General features: G+C 35.9%; 1 protein-coding gene across 1 annotated transcript in view; it reads right to left on the bottom strand.

The window, feature by feature from the left end:
• The window catches only part of LOC150079398 (pyridoxine-5'-phosphate oxidase-like), a 67,510-nt gene that overhangs the window by 24,719 nt on the left and 18,201 nt on the right, over positions 1-24,590 (bottom strand). The window contains exons 2-4 of the mRNA XM_090382569.1: positions 23,338-23,494; positions 9,848-9,947; positions 819-872 (exon numbers count right to left, since the gene is read on the bottom strand). Of these exons, the coding sequence (XP_090238695.1) occupies positions 819-872; positions 9,848-9,947; positions 23,338-23,494 (311 nt within the window). The remainder of the gene's footprint in view (positions 1-818; positions 873-9,847; positions 9,948-23,337; positions 23,495-24,590) is intronic.

Raw genomic sequence — 24,590 nt, 5'->3', positions numbered from 1 at the left:
ACCTGTGCTAAATGAAATCTAAAAGGCAGTAAATAAGGTTCCAATCATGCTGAAACTCAGGTCACAATTTCTGGCAATAAAAGAGGAATTTAAACTATGCCAGTATATTCCAAACTTTGTTTGACACCAACATGCTATGCACATGCCAAAAGTAAAATTTCACCTAGAATTTTGTAATTATTTCACAATTCACCATTTTTGTTCCTTATCTTCAAGTTGTTGATAAATACAATGCAACTTTCTTAGTTTTGGGCCAAAAACAATGTAAACAAGATTAAAAGAGAATAGTTGTGTGTTACTAGGAATAAGCTTAATGAAGACTATTTGAAATCATTATTAACCTTCAAAGAGAAAGTGTCCAGAGCTCACCAACCTCCAAGTATGAAGCATATGAATAAATAAATTTACAAGTTTTTATGCATTAATCAATAATTTATATTTTAATCAATCAATTATATCAATATATGCAGTAAAGGAAATGAGAGTTTAAACAATGCTGACATGATGTCAAAATTCGGTGATCCTTTGTGTCATGATGAGGCACCTTGAGGGGTTGCAATGACCACTATGGATAGCTCTGCTGTGTGTGTTTACCTTCATTTCTGATTTTTTATATCAGCTGTATAATTTCTTCTTTTTTTTCTCCCACCACATTGGGAGTGCCACCAGTAAGGGCTGTTGCAAGCCACAAGGGCCTCTGGGTTGGCTATCCCTCATCCAATTCAAATTTAAGATTTTAATATATGCTCAATTATTTTATAATTTATTACTAGATAACATGATGGTTTAAAAATATTTGCACAGAAAAATTCTCTTACCTGCCGACTTAAACATTCCCAGAAAAATAGAAGTGCAGCATATGGGTTTTCTGCCTTAAAACAAAAATAGAAGTAAATTTGTTTGTAAATTTTTATTAAAAAATTATATTTGTTTACTGCAATTACTTTGCACTATATCTACTATAATTTTAAGAACTTTTTAAAATAGCTAAAACTATGAATTTATGTAGGAAACCTAAGTCTGCAAAGCTTTTTTTTTTTTTTTACAGATTATAGCTGACTTGCCATGTATTGAGACTTTAAGATAAATAGCACTTCCTAATGAGTATACAGCTATTTATTTAAAAGAATGTTACCCCTCTGATATTTCACTAGTATGTCACCTCATCAAACAGTTAAAAATCATGACAATTTTTCCCTCTAGCTTTCACAGCACATGTTTAACAATTCCCAGTTATGTGTGTTTAACATATTTCAATTTTTTTAAGGGATTTTGATGCTTGACTAGACTGGTAAGCCAAGTTCACATTTTTCACTTTGTTTTAACATCATTTTCAAGAAAGACTGAATAAGCACTTTTTGCATATTATCTTTGTGCTTGTGGTTCCCAATCCACTCAAGGTCAATGAAACATGTTTTATCACAAACATGTTTTTTTACAAAATTTTCCTTATGGAAAATTTCAATTCAATTTCAGAAAAGATGATATTTGATAAACATATCATTGTATTCAACAATTCCTTTGATGGCCATTTCAATCCATACTCCTCACATTAAAATCTTTAAAATACAACAAAACTTTTTTAATATCAAGATCTTTTGGGCCTAATAGTAAATTTTTACCTTTCACAACTGTTGCTCTTTAAAATATTTCTAGCTAAGTAACCTGAGACATATGCCAGTACATTTTCATCAGAAATATCCATATCCTCACTGTACCTGGTTGATTCTGACTCTTTCACTTTGTCAGTGAGACTTACTGGCTCACTAGCATCCAGGTGAACCAATTCAAGAAAAAGTATCAGTATGGTTTAAGAGGCTAAGAACAGCAGCATCATCACCTTCACAATTAGATAATGCACTTTGTTTATTCATTGATACACAGTTTGGCTTTTTCCTGCATAGCTGTTATTTGCTTCCTTAAACAATTCAGCAAAACAGGGCAGAATCCTGGCTTATTAGCAATGTTCAACATTAAATGCTTCAGGGTTTTCTGCTTGGTAAATTGAGCTTCCTTCTCGATAACTTATAAGTACTTGGGCTTTGAAGGTAAACATTAAAAGCAAAGGCCTTGACTATGGCTGCCCACCTTCTGCCTTTCAAGCTGCATGCAGATGACAGAATTTGGGATAAGAGAAATGCATATTGTGCTGCAGTAAGACTATTCTTAACCATTTTGAGCAATAAATTTTTATTCTGCCAAAATTCCAGAACTTTCTTTTAAGATTGGATGTAACTGATCTCAACATTAAGATTTTTTTTGTATTTTGGGTGTTTGCTCATTCTCTGCACTTAACCTAGGTACTTCATGCAAAGTATCACTCACCAGAATTGTTTCTGTCGGGCATGGCTGAAACACATGGACTGAATGCCTCACAATCAATTGAAGGAGAACCTCAGTATTTGGCCAAGCAAATTTGATAAGGTTTTCCCTTTCAGTGCTTGTAAAACACCAATCATAAATATGAGATCCATACGGTCTAGTATTATTATATAATAATGATGCATAATTATGTTGATTTAAATTACCTTAAATGTTCTTTCAGAAATCAGTATAATCGCACTCCAGATTTATTACACAAGAAGCACTTCTTGTTCATAATGTCAGCAGACAAATACAAAAAAAAAATAAAATAATAAAATAATAATAATGCAGAAAAATAATTATAATGATAGTAACCAAAATGCAATGAAAAATGAATGTGCTACGCTAATAATAATTTAAAATAAATAAATGCACAAGGCATAATACTTTAAGAGTTTAGTATCTATATAATATCGGTGTTTAGATACACCATAGATAACTCTTAATAAACTACAAAGTAGTTGTTGTAGGCATCATTTGCTGTTTCTCATATTGTGCTCTGCCTTCACGACGAGTTGCCATGATATTGCACTACTTCGAATAAGTAACTCTTCACTAATAGAGAAGACTATTGTTACTTATTCTCAGTTGAGTACCACCACCCAGACAGCACTGTTTCACGGCTATTGGCCGATCATCAGTGGGTGGGCAGGTACCCTGGTAATGCAGACATGACGACCCAGTTGTGAAGTTAATCACACAATATGAGAGATGCCAAGAGGTGTAGATGTCAATATTTAAAATAAATAAATGCACAAGGCATAATACTTTAAGAGTTTGGTATCTATATAATATCGGTGTTTAGATACACCATAGATAACTCTTAATAAACTACAAAGTAGTTGTTGTAGGCATCATTTGCTGTTTCTCATATTGTGCTCTGCCTTCACGACGAGTTGCCATGATATTGCACTACTTCGAATAAGTAACTCTTCACTAATAGAGAAGACTATTGTTACTTATTCTCAGTTGAGTACCACCACCCAGACAGCACTGTTTCACGGCTATTGGCCGATCATCAGTGGGTGGGCAGGTACCCTGGTAATGCAGACATGACGACCCAGTTGTGAAGTTAATCACACAATATGAGAGATGCCAAGAGGTGTAGATGTCAATATTTAAAATAAATAAATGCACAAGGCATAATACTTTAAGAGATTGGTATCCATATAATATCGGTGTTTAGATACACCATAGATAACTCTTAATAAACTACAAAGTAGTTGTTGTAGGCATCATTTAATGTTTCTCATATTGTGCTCTGCCTTCACGACGAGTTGCCATGATATTGCACTACTTCGAATAAGTAACTCTTCACTAATAGAGAAGACTATTGTTACTTATTCTCAGTTGAGTACCACCACCCAGACAGCACTGTTTCACGGCTATTGGCCGATCATCAGTGGGTGGGCAGGTATCCTGGTAATGCAGACATGACGACCCAGTTGTGAAGTTAATCACACAATATGAGAGATGCCAAGAGGTGTAGATGTCAATATTTAAAATAAATAAATGCACAAGGCATAATACTTTAAGAGTTTGGTATCTATATAATATCGGTGTTTAGATACACCATAGATAACTCTTAATAAAATACAAAGTAGTTGTTTTGTATTGACATCTACACCTCTCGGCATCTCTCATATTGTGTGATTAACTTCACAACTGGGTCGTCATGTCTGCATTACCAGGGTACCTGCCCACCCACTGATGATCGGCCAATAGCCGTGAAACAGTGCTGTCTGGGTGGTGGTACTCAACTGAGAATAAGTAACAATAGTCTTCTCTATTAGTGAAGAGTTACTTATTCGAAGTAGTGCAATATCATGGCAGCTCGTCGTGAAGGCAGAGCACAATATGAGAAACAGCAAATGATGCCTACAACAACTACTTTGTAGTTTATTAAGAGTTATCTATGGTGTATCTAAACACCGATATTATATAGATACCAAACTCTTAAAGTATTATGCCTTGTGCATTTATTTATTTTAAATATTGACATCTACACCTCTTGGCATCTCTCATATTGTGTGATTAACTTCACAACTGGGTCGTCATGTCTGCATTACCAGGGTACCTGCCCACCCACTGATGATCGGCCAATAGCCGTGAAACAGTGCTGTCTGGGTGGTGGTACTCAACTGAGAATAAGTAACAATAGTCTTCTCTATTAGTGAAGAGTTACTTATTCGAAGTAGTGCAATATCATGGCAACTCGTCGTGAAGGCAGAGCACAATATGAGAAACAGCAAATGATGCCTACAACAACTACTTTGTAGTTTATTAAGAGTTATCTATGGTGTATCTAAACACCGATATTATATAGATACCAAACTCTTAAAGTATTATGCCTTGTGCATTTATTTATTTTAAATATTGACATCTACACCTCTTGGCATCTCTCATATTGTGTGATTAACTTCACAACTGGGTCGTCATGTCTGCATTACCAGGGTACCTGCCCACCCACTGATGATCGGCCAATAGCCGTGAAACAGTGCTGTCTGGGTGGTGGTACTCAACTGAGAATAAGTAACAATAGTCTTCTCTATTAGTGAAGAGTTACTTATTCGAAGTAGTGCAATATCATGGCAACTCGTCGTGAAGGCAGAGCACAATATGAGAAACAGCAAATGATGCCTACAACAACTACTTTGTAGTTTATTAAGAGTTATCTATGGTGTATCTAAACACCGATATTATATAGATACCAAACTCTTAAAGTATTATGCCTTGTGCATTTATTTATTTTAAATATTGACATCTACACCTCTTGGCATCTCTCATATTGTGTGATTAACTTCACAACTGGGTCGTCATGTCTGCATTACCAGGGTACCTGCCCACCCACTGATGATCGGCCAATAGCCGTGAAACAGTGCTGTCTGGGTGGTGGTACTCAACTGAGAATAAGTAACAATAGTCTTCTCTATTAGTGAAGAGTTACTTATTCGAAGTAGTGCAATATCATGGCAACTCGTCGTGAAGGCAGAGCACAATATGAGAAACAGCAAATGATGCCTACAACAACTACTTTGTAGTTTATTAAGAGTTATCTATGGTGTATCTAAACACCGATATTATATAGATACCAAACTCTTAAAGTATTATGCCTTGTGCATTTATTTATTTTAAATATTGACATCTACACCTCTTGGCATCTCTCATATTGTGTGATTAACTTCACAACTGGGTCGTCATGTCTGCATTACCAGGGTACCTGCCCACCCACTGATGATCGGCCAATAGCCGTGAAACAGTGCTGTCTGGGTGGTGGTACTCAACTGAGAATAAGTAACAATAGTCTTCTCTATTAGTGAAGAGTTACTTATTCGAAGTAGTGCAATATCATGGCAACTCGGCGTGAAGGCAGAGCACAATATGAGAAACAGCAAATGATGCCTACAACAACTACTTTGTAGTTTATTAAGAGTTATCTATGGTGTATCTAAACACCGATATTATATAGATACCAAACTCTTAAAGTATTATGCCTTGTGCATTTATTTATTTTAAATATTGACATCTACACCTCTTGGCATCTCTCATATTGTGTGATTAACTTCACAACTGGGTCGTCATGTCTGCATTACCAGGGTACCTGCCCACCCACTGATGATCGGCCAATAGCCGTGAAACAGTGCTGTCTGGGTGGTGGTACTCAACTGAGAATAAGTAACAATAGTCTTCTCTATTAGTGAAGAGTTACTTATTCGAAGTAGTGCAATATCATGGCAACTCGGCGTGAAGGCAGAGCACAATATGAGAAACAGCAAATGATGCCTACAACAACTACTTTGTAGTTTATTAAGAGTTATCTATGGTGTATCTAAACACCGATATTATATAGATACCAAACTCTTAAAGTATTATGCCTTGTGCATTTATTTATTTTAAATATTGACATCTACACCTCTTGGCATCTCTCATATTGTGTGATTAACTTCACAACTGGGTCGTCATGTCTGCATTACCAGGGTACCTGCCCACCCACTGATGATCGGCCAATAGCCGTGAAACAGTGCTGTCTGGGTGGTGGTACTCAACTGAGAATAAGTAACAATAGTCTTCTCTATTAGTGAAGAGTTACTTATTCGAAGTAGTGCAATATCATGGCAACTCGTCGTGAAGGCAGAGCACAATATGAGAAACAGCAAATGATGCCTACAACAACTACTTTGTAGTTTATTAAGAGTTATCTATGGTGTATCTAAACACCGATATTATATAGATACCAAACTCTTAAAGTATTATGCCTTGTGCATTTATTTATTTTAAATATTGACATCTACACCTCTTGGCATCTCTCATATTGTGTGATTAACTTCACAACTGGGTCGTCATGTCTGCATTACCAGGGTACCTGCCCACCCACTGATGATCGGCCAATAGCCGTGAAACAGTGCTGTCTGGGTGGTGGTACTCAACTGAGAATAAGTAACAATAGTCTTCTCTATTAGTGAAGAGTTACTTATTCGAAGTAGTGCAATATCATGGCAACTCGTCGTGAAGGCAGAGCACAATATGAGAAACAGCAAATGATGCCTACAACAACTACTTTGTAGTTTATTAAGAGTTATCTATGGTGTATCTAAACACCGATATTATATAGATACCAAACTCTTAAAGTATTATGCCTTGTGCATTTATTTATTTTAAATATTGACATCTACACCTCTTGGCATCTCTCATATTGTGTGATTAACTTCACAACTGGGTCGTCATGTCTGCATTACCAGGGTACCTGCCCACCCACTGATGATCGGCCAATAGCCGTGAAACAGTGCTGTCTGGGTGGTGGTACTCAACTGAGAATAAGTAACAATAGTCTTCTCTATTAGTGAAGAGTTACTTATTCGAAGTAGTGCAATATCATGGCAACTCGTCGTGAAGGCAGAGCACAATATGAGAAACAGCAAATGATGCCTACAACAACTACTTTGTAGTTTATTAAGAGTTATCTATGGTGTATCTAAACACCGATATTATATAGATACCAAACTCTTAAAGTATTATGCCTTGTGCATTTATTTATTTTAAATATTGACATCTACACCTCTTGGCATCTCTCATATTGTGTGATTAACTTCACAACTGGGTCGTCATGTCTGCATTACCAGGGTACCTGCCCACCCACTGATGATCGGCCAATAGCCGTGAAACAGTGCTGTCTGGGTGGTGGTACTCAACTGAGAATAAGTAACAATAGTCTTCTCTATTAGTGAAGAGTTACTTATTCGAAGTAGTGCAATATCATGGCAACTCGGCGTGAAGGCAGAGCACAATATGAGAAACAGCAAATGATGCCTACAACAACTACTTTGTAGTTTATTAAGAGTTATCTATGGTGTATCTAAACACCGATATTATATAGCTAATAATAATACACAAATAATTATAATAGTAACCAAAATGCAATGAAAAATTAACTCGCTATGCTGATAATAATAATACACAACTAATTAAAATAATAGTAACCAAAATGCAAAGGAAAATGAACTCGCTACGCTAATGAAAATTCATTCATTCCTGTGATCACGGCATACGGTCGAAAAGCGTTGTCAGCTTCAGGAAGGAAAATCATTTTACAATTTTTTCGTTAATTGCGTTAAATTGATTTTTAATTGTCTTAAATTGAGTTTTATTGTGTTAAATTGATTTTTTATTATTTTTAAATTATTTGTTACTCTAATATATGTAAAATAATAAGAGGAGTTTACCTCAATATAGTACGTAGAACACTTCCATATGATACTATCCAGAAATTAAAATGAAAAAATCGAAAACTTACATTAGAGTAAAAAATAAATAATTAAAAACCAATTTAACACAATTCAAATCAATTAAATTGGTTTTTAATTATTTATTTTTTACTCTAATGTAAGTTTGATATTTTCGTTTTAATTTCTGGAGAGTATCATACAGAAGTGTTCTACATACTATATTGAGGTAAACTTCTTTTATTATTTTAAAAATACATATATATGAAAGTTATTTCCTAACCCAGCAAATGGTTCAAGATGCTGGAAAGACAGAATTAAAATAAAATAAATGAACAGAATGGCATGAAATTCAAAAGAACTTATAACTGGTAAAAAGTAAATTTTCCTTATGAAGGTTTGTCATGATAAAAATGTGAAAAACCAAGACCCCTAAAAACAGACTTTCATAAGCATCATCAATTGGTATGCTTGTGTAATATGGAAATCTGAAAATTTAACATGATTCAATTATCATATCTATGTCTGCAGTCCAACTTAATATTAAGGACATTTAGTGGGAATTTTGGCAAACTCTTCAACAGCTAAAGCTTCATGTGTCAGTAACTTGTAACCAAATTTTAATTTTAATAGAATTTAGGCTGAATTGACTAAGGGGAAGTTGGGAAGAGGAGCACAGGTGCTAGCTGAGCTCTGTCCTTGAATGAATTGTGCAGAAAATTGCTTGGTGGTATTATGCCTTGTTATGTGAAATTTATTAGTAGTTTATTATATGTAGAAAAAATTAAGATGATATTTGTGCCAGAAAAAAAAAAAAAAGTTTGATTTGATGAGCTGGCTAACTGTGATATAGCAGAATAATTTTTAAGGGAATGCTTTAGTGCAGGGGGGGGGGGAAATCAAACCCCTCTGACTTCTCATATGGTTCTGCACAAGTGTGATGGATATTCCCTTTTTATGAACATATAGTTTAAATCCTGCAATTCTATTTTAAATTATATTCAATAAAACAATACTTTATAGCACTGTAAACTTGTGTATATAATGTAGTTTCTTGATTCTGTGACGATGATGTGTAGGAATTTTCTGTATGTATACTTTTCACACAGATGTGAGTTTTAAGCTGATAATTATGTTTAAAAATGTAGAGATTTAAAGAAGTTTAGGTTACTTTTGGATTCTAATTCTAATATTTATTTTAATGTGCTATGGACTGAATTGAACTGTTCAAAAAGGTCATTAATGGTTTGCCGATTCAGTACTATCAACACATCATCTGCATACTAAATAAATTTCATAACTGGACATCTGATGGGGATTTCCTTACAAATTTAAAAATTCAGTTCCATCTAAGTTCTCTTAAAGTTCTTTTAATTTCCTTCCCTTTCTGGTCATTTATTTTAATTTAATATTTCCAACACATTAAACTATATGGCTAGGAGGCACGCACACACACAAATTGCTTATATATATATATATATAAGCATTTGCTGATTTATCTATTGATAAAATTCTGAGACTTAAAGCTTTAATACAAAATGGCTTAGTTGGAAACCACAGTATTGTAAGACAAGTTCACATGAGAACAAAACTCCACACCTTGTACATGAGTCTCACTTGTTCACATAGTAAATATGATTAATGAGTCCTACATGGACGAAAAACCTGGTTCAGTGAATGCAGTACATTATTTCCAAATGGTTTTTAAATTGAGGTTTAATTAAATAAATGAAATTTGAAACAAAAAATATATAGAAACTAACCAATTCTTTTCCCTTCCTGCTGTTGTAGTTAGTGAAGAAGAGAAAGCCATCTTTTCCATAGCCTTTCAGCAAAACATATCTTACTGATGGTCTTCCAGTTCTAGCATTCCAGAGAGAACATGTTTATAATGTAGCTTATGCATATATTTCTGGTATACATATACATTAATTACACAACACCTATACAGTTTCTAAAAATTACAACCATTCAACTATTCACACCAGAAAGCAATAACAACAGAATTTTAAGAAACCCTCCTGCCAAAAGAAAAAAAAAAAAAATTATATTGAATTTCAAGTGAAATAAATCTCACATATATTCAACCAGACAGACTGAACATCAAATATGACAATAGTTGCGCACATTCATACAATTTATCAATTCAAAACTGTAGCACTGGTCAGAAGGGATACTAAATTTTTCTCTGATATCTTTATGGAACATGATTAACACCAGTTATGGTAATGCAACTTATGAATCTCATACAAACATCTATAATAATTTTTAATTTTTAATAATTAATTACTAATCATTTCTCCTTCTCTACCTGTTAAAACTATTGAGAAAAATGTATGAGTAATTTTGATAGTTATTCTTTACATTTTACTTTTTGTTTTTAGAATTTATATGACACTGTCCTTTTATGATATCGTCTTATTCTACTGTGTATGGCGTGTCTGAAAATAATTTTTGAAATCACACAAATCACTTGACTATAATTATTGTTTGTAGTTAGAATTACAGGAACATAATAATATACAAATCCAAAGTATTTGTAGCATTATTTTACAGTAATTAATAAAGAGGGATATTCTCTGGTCAGAGCATGTTATTCACATAGTGGAATAACGTCAAACTAAACACAAAATTAAATTTTTATAACTTGATATAAAACATTAGTAGAATGCAGAGAAATCTGCCAGATAAACAAGTTACACAAGTGCAGAGTGAATAGACATGCATCTAATTCATGAAAGTGACAGAGTACTTTCTGCAAAATGACATTCCATGCATTCCTCCTTGTCAATGGTGGTCCAGGCACAATGTGTTTCAACAGTTTAAATGCAATCCCAATAATGAGATTCTCATCAGCTACCTTCTTTAACCCTTTAGGAAGCAAAAATCAAAAATTCCTAAACAGGTGATGGGAATTTGTAACACAGCAAAATGATTAACCGCTTATAGTAAATCATTTTCTTAATGGAATCTGTTAAATTTATAGTATGGTTGTCAACAGAGAAGACAACATGCAATTTTCAATATGTTTTTTTTTCTGTACTCAATAACATTATGTTAATATAAACATTAACTCAATAACATTAGAATTAAATATTATAATTCACATGGGTGGGGAGTTATTTTAAAAAAAAAAAAATTGTAGACCTGAGTAAAGTTAACCAAAATTAGGTAATTCTCACAGATTTTCTTTTTTAATTCGGTCAACAATAATGATAAAAGGAAAGGACTGTGCTTTTGCAAAAGCAATTCCAGTAGTCTTAGATAATTTTAATTTGTTTTCAGTGGGACCTGGGACCAAACTGATGTTGATAACAAATGCAAATTGTGAAAGCTACTAGGCTTTTCATACCAACTAAGAGACCAACCCAGATTTAGACCTAAATGAATATTAGAACGGAATACAAAAGTGGCAGAGAAGAAAAATGCATCAGATGATTATAAATTATCAAGGAAAACAGAAACCTACAATAAGTATATATATTAACCTGAAACTGAGTTAATGGGGGAGGAGTAAGCATGCTAGGGAAGCTTACAAGGAGTCTTTGACTAAGAACACACACTGTTTACATTAAAAACTAGACATAACCTCTTTAGTTAACTGGATATGAATGGTATAACTACTGACAACCATGTACAAATTTCCAACAAAGTGAATAACTATACTGCATCGAAATTCATGCATAAGGAATGTTTTGGGGACAGGAATACCAGAAGCATACCAAATTCTAACTGTTCTAACTGGGAGTTAGATGACTTTATCATATCTGAGAGGAAGTAGGAGAAAAGTGTTTGAAGCTAAAAGTAAATAAGGCACCTGAGGTAGATAAGAGCAATCCAATTATATTAAGAGAGACAGCAAAAGAGGTAGACAAACCTTCAACCATAATTATGAGGGCATCTTTTGATTCAGGGGAAGTCCTCACAGACTGGAGATGAAAGAGTAAAGTAAGTAATTACAGACCTGTGAGCTGTTCAGGAAAATAACAGAGTCACTGGTTGAAGAGGTAATGCAAGACCACCTGGATAGGAATGCAGTTATATGACAATCACAGCATGGATTTGTTAAGGGGCGATCTTGTCTGACTAATTTGACTGAATACTATAATTCTGTAACAAATGAATTGGAAGCAAAAATTATTTTGACATCATACACTTAAATTTCAGAAAAGCTTTTGATACTGTTTCACACAAAAAAAGTGACTGTAGAAGTTGGAGTAGTGGGAAATTAGGGGCAAGTTACTGCTTTGGATAAAGGGATGGTTGAGGGCCAGGAGACAGAAAGTGGTTAAATGGCTACTGTTCTTCATGGACTAATGTTATAAGTGGGTTTAGTTACTGGCCGCTGACAGGGCTAGCCAGGTGGGTCAAGTGCCTGCCTGGCAACCAAAAGGTCGCGGGTTCGAATCCCACCTCGGGCTTGGATCAGAGTAGAAAATGCAAAAACCTTGGGAGGTGCAATATGGCCACAGAAGCCGATGCACCAACTAAAAAAAATTTGGCCCCTTAGCATTTCTAATATTCATTCATGTTATTGATGTAGGTATTTAGTTTAATGTCTAAGCTTTGCATTATTAACCACACCCTGCCCACTTTTACAAAAGTGGGCAGGTAATTAATGACAATAATCAAGATATGCTACTTCAACAAGACTTAGAGAAATTCTGGATGGGCTGAGAAATGGCATCTGAAGTTTAACATTGATAAATGCAAAGTATTGCATTTGGGTAACAGTGATAGCAGAATAACATACCAATTGGGTGATAGTATGCACAAGGTGCATACTATCACCCAAATGTAAAATTACACTTGGGAAAGACCCAAGTGTAATTTTACATTTTGACATGACATTCTGTGAGCAGTGTAGACAGGCTGCCAGGACAATTCAGGCATTTCAGTGATATACAGGAATTTCAGCAAGGACAAAAAGGTGATTATCCCATTGTATAAGGCATGGTTAGACCATATCTTCAGTACAACATAAGGTTTATCATATTCTTCATTAATTAACATAGTACATTGTGTTTTACAGAGATATTAAATAGATTTAGTAGTGTTCGTTAGCTTCTTATTTTGAATTTAACTAGAGATTTTTGGAAGACTCCTGGTATTGGCACCAATATTGTTCAACTAGCCGCCATATTGTAGTCGATAAGAACTAGCGTAACGTATATATATCTTGAACTGATAGCGTAAGGTATAAAGTAAAACTAGATAGCGTAATACGAAGCATTGTATTAGGAATCTATTATAGTATTATCAATTAATCAAAAATATTATTAATCTTATTAAATTTCATTGTTAATTAAATTGTATTTAAACGGAAATCATGATTTAGACTAGAGCTGTGAAGCAAAGATCACAGACTAGCGAGAGTGCTGTGACTCGGGGGAGAAACGACGGGGACGATTCCCCAACGCATCACAGTCTCAAAAAATGTGTGAAATGTGAAAAGTTTGCCGACCTTTCTAAAACAGGATATGATCTAGCCAAGGAGGATGCCTTTGTGTGTGTGTGTGTGTGTGTGTGTGTGTGTGTGTGTGTGTGTGTGTGTGTGTGTGTGTGTGTGTGTGTGTGTGCGCGCGCGCGCGCGCTAAGTGTCTAGAGTGTCAAGAAATTAGGCACCAACATCTGATGGGCATCTATGAGAGTTTGTGGTGTAGGGTAAATGCCATTGAAGAAATTAATATGAGGTGCCATCAAGCTCTCAGCTGCCCAGCTCAACAGCAGAGCTCACTCCTGTGCAACAAGCAACAGAGAGGCAATCTCCAAGGCAGAATGCGCTGGTCCCAAAGCAACTATTTATTGTTTGTGACTCTATTGTCAGGGAGACGAGGAATGTACTAATCAAGAAGGATAGATGGAACAGGACCAGAGTATGTCTGCCAGGAACAAAAGTTGATGACGCTGTAGAGCAGATATCATCATTAAAGGGCACAAAAGGTGATATTGTTGTACATGTTGGAACTAATAGCATTAAGAGTAAGAAAACTGCAGATTTACTCAACAAGTACAGGTCAATGTTGAAACAAAGTCGCGAGTTAGGGTTCAATGTGAATGTATCTGCAATTCTACCCAGACACGATGGGAGTGAGCATATGATGAGAGCCTTGTCAATCAATTCAGCCTTAGACAGATTGTGCAAGGTTCAAGGGGTAGAATTTTTTTCAGCCTGGTCTGTGCTTGTTGACAGTAGAGATTGCTTCTACAGGGATGGAGTACACTTAAATAGAAAGGGTGCAAGAATATTTGCTGATGCTATTGAGGCAGTGTTAGGTGGGTCGGAAAATTGTTAACTTGAGGGGATACACAGACTAAAAGATTAACAGTGGCTGCAAGCAGAGGCAAAAGTGATTTTTGCACTGCTTCTATTAGAATGAGAAAGCAAGGTAATGGAGATTTCCAGGAATGCTGGGAGTCATAGTGGAACAAGTAAATACATGAGTTGTGTTAGGGTAACTAAGCGTAGGAACAGGTTCGTGTATAGTTGCATGTACACCAATGCTAGAATTATAATTTAATGAGCTTGAAGTGCTAGTCAAGACATCAAAGGCAGATACTGTTGGGTTATCAGAGACATGGTGTTACACAGATATAAGCAGTGCAGAATTGGAATTTGGGGAGTACAATGTGTACAGAAAGGATAGCCATGACGGGAAGGGAGGAGGGGTTATACTGTTAGTTACGAAACACAAAATCTAAGGAAATGCATCCAACTGATGTTGGTGGGCAATGCAATGTTGAGTCTGTTCGGGGTGACATAAGCACTGGAAAAGGAAAAATGACAGTAGGTGTGTGTTATAGGCCTAATGAATCTGATGAGTATAATCAGCAATTGTGCAGAGAAATAGAGTAGGCCAGTAAATCAGAATGTATTATAACAGGGGATTTTAACTTTCCAGATATTAACTTGAACTTGTGGTTTGATCACTAGCACACTAGCAAGACTTTTTTGGATTTATTGGATGACTGTTTTCTACAGCAGCATGTTTAAGAGGCAACCAGGGGTAATACTCTTGATCCGATTTTCAACAGTGATTATTTATGCATTAAGAATTTGCAGAAAAGGAACCACTGGGTGACAGTGATCACAATGTACTTAACTGGGAATTAATTAAAGATGTAACTACCATCAAGGCTAAAGGGAATGGCTTTTCATTTTGTAAAGATGACTACAGGGGTCCCAGACTGTTTTTAAATTCTGTACAGTGGAATCAACTGATGATGGTACCAAATTTGAATTCTAAATGGAAGCCTTCATTTTGGAGGCTACTAGGCTTTTCATTCCAACTAAGAAATACTATTCAAGGTTTAGGCCTAAATGGATGTCAGATGAGTTAATGAGCCTAGTGGCAGAGAAGAAAAATGTATGGGATGCATATAAAGTATGAAGTGACATTGAAGCCTATGGTAGATATAAACTAGTCTGTAATCAAGTCACAAAGGAGGTTAGGCAGTCAAAGGCAAATTACGAGAAATATTTGGTAAAGGAGGCAAAGAAAAACAGCAAAGAGTTCTTTCCTTATGTAAACTCTAGAAGGAAAGGGATGAATCAGATTGGAACACTTTAGCATTAGTAGAGGTACATGACGCAAGAAAGCAAGCTTATGCAGCATCAGCCAAGAAAAAAAAAAAAAAAATGCTCCCATTTCCTCCCTCCATTCATTCCAAATACCTGTCCAGCCCAGCCTTAAATTTATTTAGGCTATCAACTTCCACAGCAAAGGATAGAAGTCTGTTCCACCAACCAACTACTCGCTGGCTAAAGGCAAACTTCCGCACATCTATCCTACATCTGTCTTTCCTCAATTTTAATTTATGCCCTCTCAAGTGATTATTCTGAGCCAGAGGAAAAATCCCATCAGCATTGAGCATGCTCAATCCATTCAAGGCTTTATACACCTCAATCACATCACCTCGCAGGTGCCTAGTCTCCAGACACTGTAATTTGCAAAACTTAAGCCTTTCTTCATAAGAACACCCCTTTGTTCCATTCACTAATCTTGTTGCCCTTCTCTGTACTCGTTCCGTCAGCTCTACATCCTTCTTAAGATGAGGCCTCCAGACCTGTATACAGTACTCAAGGTATGGCCTGACCATTGCCTTATACAAGGGGATAATCACCTCCTTATCCCTGCTAGGAAAATTCCTGTATATTATTGACAAGACACCATTAGCTACAATTGCAGGCCATCTGCACTGCTCCGAAAACTTCATATCTGCCTGCACAATTACCCCCAGGTCCTTTTCGTTCTCTACCACTGTCAGTGTAATACGAGTTGATGGCGTCTTGTGAATGATATACAGGACTTTTTCTAGCAGGGATAAGGAGGTGATTATCCCCTTGTATAAGGCAATGGTCAGGCCACACCTTGAGTACTGTATACAGGTCTGGAGGCCTCATTTTAATAAGGATGTAGAGCTGTTGGAACGAGTACAGAGAAGGGCAACAAGATTAGTGAATGGAACAAAGGGTTGTTAGCATTAGCATTAGCATTAGTAGAGGCATTTGATGCAAGAAAGCAAGCTTATGCAGCATCAGCCAAAAAAAAAAAAAAAAAAAAAAAAAAAAAAAAAAGTAACATAAATAAATAAAAATAACCACTTCCACTTCACCCCTCTGTTCGTTCGAAATACCTGTCCAGCTGAGCCTTAAACTTATTTAGGCTATCAACTTCCACGACAAGGGATGGAAGTCTGTTCCATGAAGAAAGTTGTTCTTATGAAGAAAGGTTTAAATTTTGTAAATTACAGTGTCTGGAGACTAGGCACCTGCGAGGTGATCTGATTGAGGTGTATAAAGCCTTGAATGGTTTGAGCATGCTCAATACTGATAGGATTCATTCTCTTGCTCAGAATAATCACCTGAGAGGGCATAAATTCAAATTGAGGAAATACAGATGTAGGATAGATATGAGGAAGTTTGCCTTTCGCCAGCAAGTAGTTGTTTGGTGAAACAGACTTCCATCCTTTGTTGTGGAAGTTGATTGCCTAAATAAATTTAAGGCTGAGTGGGACAGATATTTGGAACGAACGGAGGGATGAAATGGGAGCGGGGTTTTTTTTTGGTTGATGCTGCATAAGCTTGCTTTCTTGCACCATATGCCTCTGCTAATGCTAATATCTGTGAAATTAAAATCCCCATTATAAGACTCTCTGATTTACTGGCCCACTATTTCCCTGTACAGTTTCTTATTATACTCATCAGAGTCATTAGGCCAAAAACACACTCCTACTCTCAATTTTGATCTCCCAAAGCTTATGTCACACCAAACTGACTAGACACTGTGCTGTCCCGCGATGTCGACTGGCTTCACTTCCTTGGATTTTGTGTGTTTCTTAACTAATAGCATAACCCCTCCTCCCTTCCTATCCTTTCTGTACACATTGTACTCTCCAAATTCCAGTTCTGCATTCCTTATATCTGTGTGATACCACGTCTCTGATATCCCAACAATACTGCCTTTGATGTTCTGAGCAATACCTCAAATTTATTTAACAAACTCCTAGCATTAGTGTATTCACAAGTATAAGACTACCACCAAGGCTAAAGGGAATGGCTTTTGCAAAGGTGACTACAGTGTTCCCAGATAGTTTTTAAATTCTGTACAGTGGGATCAACTGATGATGTTACCAACATTTAATTCTAAATGGGAAGCTTTCAGGGACCTTAATTTTGGAGGCTACTAGGCTTTTCATTCCAAATAAGAAATACTGTTCAAGGTATTTGATGGATGTTGGATGAATTAATGAGGCTTGTGACAGAGAAGAAAAATGTATGGGATGCATATAAAGTATGAAGTGACATACTGATTTACTTTAGCCTATGACAGATATAAACTAGTCTATAATCAAGTCACAAAGGAGGTTAGGCAGGCGAAGGCAAATTACAAGAAATCTTTGGCAAAGGAGGCAAGGAAAAACAGCAAAGAGTTATTTACTTATGTAAACTCTAGAAAGAAAGGGATGAATCACATTGGAACACTTAACATAGATGGGTTGACTATTGATGATTATGCTCAGGTAGCTGATAAACTCACTGAGTATTTTGCATCTACATTCACAAATAAGGAGTAATTCGATGAGGGGAGTGCCATACATTTATCAAATTAACAGGGAGCTAAGTGATTTTGTAATAACTGAGAGCAAAGTGGAGGAGAAACTGTAGAAGTTAAACATAAAAAAGGCACCTAAGGTGGACGGCATCTATCCAGTTATATTAAAGGAGGCAGCTAAGGAAGTAAGCAAACCCTTAGCCATAATTATGAGAGCTTCCATGGATTCAGGGAGGTCCCCATGGACTGTAAGTATGCCAGTGTACCAACAATTCACAAAGGGGGTTTAAAAGGTGACAGAAGTAGCCATAGACCTGTTAGTTTAACTTGTGTTCCGGGGAAAATAATGTAATCACTGGTTAAAGAAGCATTGCAAGATTATCTAGCCAAGACTGCAGTAATAGTTAGGACACAGCATGGTTTGTTAAAGGGAAGTCTTGTCTGACCAATTTGATTGGATACTATGATGTGGTTACAAAGGAACTGAATGCCAAAAATAATTTTGATATCATATACTTGGATTTCAGGAAAGCTTTTGATACTGTTGCACATGGAAGACTGCTGTACAAATTGGAGAGGTATGGCATTAAGGCCAAGTTGCTACAATGGATAAAGGGATGGTTGAATGAGAGATGACAGAGTGGTAAACAATGGACACTTCTCTTCATGGACAAATTTTATTAGTGGAGTTCCCCAGGGTTCGGTGTTGGGCCCATTGTTGTTTTGTATATTTATCGTTGATATTGAACAGGGTATATCAGGTTTAATGTCCAAGTTTGCAGATGGGCTGAGAAGTGGCAACTGAAGTTTAACATTGACAAATGCAAAGTACTGCATATGGGTAGTAATAACAGAAGAGAAATGTACCAACTATGTGGTACTACACTCAGGGAAGTGTAAAATATCTGGGGGTAATCGTGCAGTCAAATATGAAATTTGCTGAGTAGTGTAGACGGGTGGCCAGGGCAGGTCATGGAGTCTTGTCAATGATATATAGGAATTTTGCTAGCAGGGACAGGGAGGTGATTATCATGTTATACAAGGCAATGGTCAGGCCACACCTATTGACTGGAGGCCTCATTTCAGGAAGGATGTAGAGTTGCTAATACAAATACAAATAAATAAATAAATAAATTTTCTGTTTATACTCCGGGACAACCAAATGGTCAGAGGAGTTCACAAGATAGACAGAATACAACAAACAGCATCGTATTCAGTAGTCACGGATTTGAACTCCGGTCACTCAAGGCACGTGTACTTATGCACCCGTGCGCCTGACCACTAGGCTCCGGCGGCCTACAAGAAGGGAAACAAGATTGGCGAGGGGAACAAAAGGGTGCTCTTATCAAGAAAGGCTCAAGTTCTGCAAATTTCAGCACCTGGAGAGTAGGCACCTGTGAGGTGATCTGATTGAGGTGTATAAAGCCTTGAATGGGTTGAGCAAGCTAAATGGCTGATTGGATTCTTCTTCTTGCTGAGATTAAGAATCTGAGGGGGCACAGTTTTAAATTGAGAAAAGACAGTTGTAGAATTGATGTGTGGAAATTTACCTTTAGCCGGAGGGTAGTTGATAGGTGGAACAGACTTTCATCTTTTGTTGCGGAAGTTGACAAAACAAATTTAACAAATTTAAGGCTGAGCTGGACAGGCATTTGGAATGAATGGAGGGGTGAAATGATTTTTTTTTTTTTTTTTTTTTTGGCTGATGCTGCATAAGCTTGCTTTCTTGCATTGTATGCCTCTACTAATGTTAAAGGGTGACACGAGTAATTACAGACCTATTAGTCTGACTTCTGTTCCAGGAAAAATAATGGTGTCACTGGTTAAAAAAGTATTTAGGATCATCTAGACAAGACTTCAGACAAAGCATGGGTTTATTAAGGGGAAGTCTTGTCTGACTAATTTAATTGGATACTATGACGTAATCACAAAGGGGCTGGATGCAAAAAATAATTTTAATATCATACATTTGGATTTTAGGTACACCATGGCATTAAGGACAAGGGGCAGTATGGCATTAAGGCCAAGTTGCTACAATGGATAAAAGGATGTTTGAGTGGGAGAAGACACAGAGTGGTAATCAATGGACACAGCTCTTTGTAGACTAATGTTATTAGTGGTGTCCCCAGGGTTCAGTGTTGGGCCCATTGTTGTTTTCTATATTTATCAATGAATTGATAAAGGTATATCAAGCTTAATGTCAAAGTTTTCAAATGATACAAAGGTTGGCAGGGTTGTTAATAACAGTAATGACAGTATGCTGCTGCAATAGGATCTGGAAAAGTTGGGCAGATGGGCTGAGAAGTGGCAGCTGAAGTTTTAACGTTGAGAAATGTAAAGTACTGCATATGGGTAGCAGTAACCCCAGAGTAACATACCAAGTGGGTGGTGTTACACTCAGGGTAGTGGAGAATTAAAGAGACCTGGGGGTAACTGCACAGTCAGATATGAAGTTTTCTGAGCAGTGCAGACAGACTGCCAGAGCAGGTCATGGGGTATTGTGATTGATATACAGGAATATTACAAGTAGGAAAAATGAGGTGATTATCCCTTTGTATAAGGTAATGGCCTTGAGCACTGCGTACAGGTGTGAAGGCCTCATTTTAGGAAGGATATAGCGCTGCTGGAACAGGTACAGAGAAGGGCAACAAGATTGGTGAAAGGAACAAAAGGGTGCTCTTACCAAGAAAGGCTTAAGTTTTGAAAGTTGCAGCATCTGGAGACTAGACACCTGCGAGGCAATCTGATTGAGGTGTATAAGGCCTTGAATGGATTGAGCAGGCTCAATGCTGATAGGATTCTTCCTCTTGCTCAGATTACAAACCTGAGGGGGCATAAACTGAAATTGAGGAAAGACAGTCATCAAATAGATGTGCACAAATTTGCCTTTAGCCAGCGGGTAGTTGATTACTGAAACAAACTTCCATTTGTCATTGTGGAAATTGATAGCTTAAATAAATTCAAGGCAGAACTAGACAAACATTTGGAATAAATGGATGGGTGAAATGGGAAGGGTTTTTTTTTTTTTTTTTTGGCTGATGCTGTATAAGCTTGCTTTCTTGCATTGTATGCCTCTACTAATGCTAATGCTATAGCTTTAAAATAGAAAAGGATGGTTGCAGAATAGATGTGCAAAAATATGCTTTCAGCCAGAGACCAAGTGGGCAGTTTAAGATGATTTAACAACTAGATAAATTACTGGAAGAGAAGATTAAATGAAGTTGGTGGTGTTTACTGCTTAAGAGTTTAGTAAAATAGAGCATATTTCTATTTTACTCCAATACAGCCAGCAAGTAGGGCTTATAGCTCCATTATAACTGTTTTTATGCCAGCCAATAAACCAGCCAGAAACTGCACACTAGTGGTCATATATACTATCCCACAACCACATCCAGCTCTTATCTTGAAACAATCAAAACAATGCTTCATATATGATTCTCATGCATGCACACACAATCTTGTCAACTATCTTTGAATTTCAAAAAAAAAAAAAAAAAAAAAAAAATCTCTAGGAGAGCAAACAATCATTAACAATTCCCATAAGAAAGGAGAGGAGGAGATATGCACTGTATGAAATCAGCAAATTATTCCCTCTGTAATGTTTTCCAAATGTTTGACTATAGCAAAGCCCACTTTGCTTATGTAAACACTAGAAGGAAGATGAATCATATTGGCCCACTTCATACTGATAGTTCAACTTCTGATGATCCCATTCAGATTGCTAACAAACTGAATAATCATTTTGTATCTACATTTACATTATTCACACATGAAAAATTCTTTAGGGGAGTGGATGCCAGAAGTTTATCAAACTCTAATAAGGACCTAAATGATTTTGTAATAATTGAGAGGAAAGTGGAAGTGAAACTGTTGAAGTTAAACATAAAAAAAGTACCTGGGGTGGATGGGATATATCCAGTTATATTAAGAGAGGCAGCTAAGGAGGGAAGCGAACTGTTAGCCATTTTTATGAGAGCATCTCTGGATTCAGGGGAAATCCCCATGGACTGTGCAAGGCACAGACTTAATGCAAGTTTGCCATATTGTAATAACTTCAAAAAATCAAATAAAAATGTTCAATAATTTTGAAAAAGTGAAAGAACAAACAGATGAATTTATTAAATATCTAAGAGATCTTGAATTGCTTAATGAAACTGTACCACACTACCCTGCTGTTAAGACTCAGAAAAGTAAAAAGAATGTCTGGGGAAGTCACTCAGGACTACCTTATACAACAAGAAATTTACAAAACTTTAATTAATAATGCAGTAACAATCACTGAGTTCAGATTTGAAACAAATAAAAAATAAAAAAAAAGAGGATTTTTCTTCCTTGATCCAAGAAATCTACATAGTATAAATTAATTAATAAACAATGATAATAATGAGGCATTCATTTCTATATCACAAAATATTAATATTCATAACAACTGAACAATCTTACACCAACTGTGTGGGATTGTGCAGTTATTATGAATATGAATATTCCAAACCCCACAGAGGCCTATTTGAAGAACAAAATATTAATGTTGACTATATAGAATTGTGAAATGAACTGATTTCACTTCAGTGAAAATTATCAAAATTTAGACAACACAATATGCATATTTGCACATACAAGTGGCATGAACATGCATTTTCAATATTAAGAATAATAAAATCATGTTTATGCAGCACATGGGAGAAGAAATTTTACAGGCTCTAACGATAATGAATATAGAGCAAGATGTACTACATTCAATAGAGCTTAATAAAATTATTGACACTCGTGCTTTTCAAGGCACAGAATATATAAAAAATTATTGATGCCATTATTCTGGAAGGTCAACAATTGGTAGACCTTTTACTTTTGTTCAAGGCACCTCTTAACTTCTGACATTATGCTATAACCTTTAAATTACCATTATTCACATTTAGAGCTCTGGCTTCAAATGGCGAGAGTTCTGCCATTAACCTTCCACCACTCCGAAACTTTCAAATATCTGTTGCATTGTACAGAAAGGGCAATGTTAATCAGATGTATTCTGTACTATGTAAGATTAGAAATGAGCAGTATACTGTAGTATATCTGATCTGCATGTTTTGGTGGCTGAAAATTGACAAAAATTTATCACACTAAATTACACAAAGCATCAAATGTAAAAAAATTACATTAAAACGAGAATTAAATCAGATTAAAGATATTTCTAAAATAGTCACTTAGTAGCAGTTGCAAGAGCCATTGCATTTGGTTCTAGAATACTTGGTGTATTGCAAGCAACTTCTAACCAGTCATGGAAAATAGCTATTGGTTCTTTGGCAAGAAGGGACTCTTCTGTAAATGGTTCTTGTTTTGATCTGTATGGTTTTCGCAGATCTATAAAAAAAGAAAAATACTTCTGCAGTCCAGCTGTAAATCTTATGTTGACATTTAAAATGAATTTAATGCTAGTTCTCTGCTAATTATATAAACGCTTATTAAAGAAACTGGCAAAGTATAGAGACAAGAGAAAATTTCTGCTAATATCACTGAAAAAGACTCCATGCAAGAATAAAGCAAGGGCTAATATGAATTATGACATTAACCTACTGGAAGTCATATGGAGGTTGTATCATACTATTGTTTAGCTCATCTGCAAATGAAAAACACTTCTGTTCATTCAGGAGTAACTTAATGTTTTCCAGAGTAATCCCCAATACCCCAGAGTTTCTTTTTAAAAATTTGAGACTTTTCCATTGAATAGAGTCAAAATTGTCCTCAAAAGGTACAATGGCAATTTTCTTTGTATATGATTTTGGGTGACTGAATATATATTATTTATTTTACATAACATTACCTAATTCTAAAATACTGAAAGTCAATTCTAAATTTTAATTCTAAAATACTGAAAGGCTTTACATAACTATTTAAAAAAGTTATGTAAAGCTCTTGGAAAGTTGCTGGAGAGGCCTTCATCCTGCAGTGGATTGAAAATGGCTGATGATGATGATGAAAGCTCTTGGAAATACTGAGGAACTACACACACAAGGTTTTATGTGCATCTGTCCTTATGGCCGAGGGGAATTAAGTTTCAGCTACCACGGTGGAACAGAACTTTCTTCTTTGCATAATTGCTACTTTGTTACTAAAATTATGAATTTATAGTGCATTATCATCTAAGGACAAATTGTGCTGTGCTAATGTCTGTACAAGTGTTATGTGTAGTAGTAGTAGTAGTATGTGATGCAAGAATGCAAAGTGTATGAGCTTATGCAGCATCAGCCAAAAAAAAAAAAAAAATCACACCATTCCTCCAAATACCTGTCCAGTTCTTCCTTAAAGTTATTTAACCAATCAGCTTCCACAACGACAGATGGAAGTTTGTTCCAGCAATTAACCACCCGCTGGCTAAAGGCAAATTTCCGCACATCTATTCTACATCTGTCTTTTCTTAATTTGAATTTATTCCCCCTTATGTTCGTAATCTGAACAA

Source organism: Mastigoproctus giganteus, chromosome 10 (assembly GCF_048544385.1).
Source record: "Mastigoproctus giganteus isolate SK-2022 chromosome 10, ASM4854438v1, whole genome shotgun sequence".
NCBI classification, from domain to species: Eukaryota; Metazoa; Arthropoda; class Arachnida; order Uropygi; family Thelyphonidae; genus Mastigoproctus; species Mastigoproctus giganteus.
The sequence above is the reverse complement of the archived record's forward strand: the minus strand, read 5'-3'. Positions and strand labels throughout refer to the sequence as shown.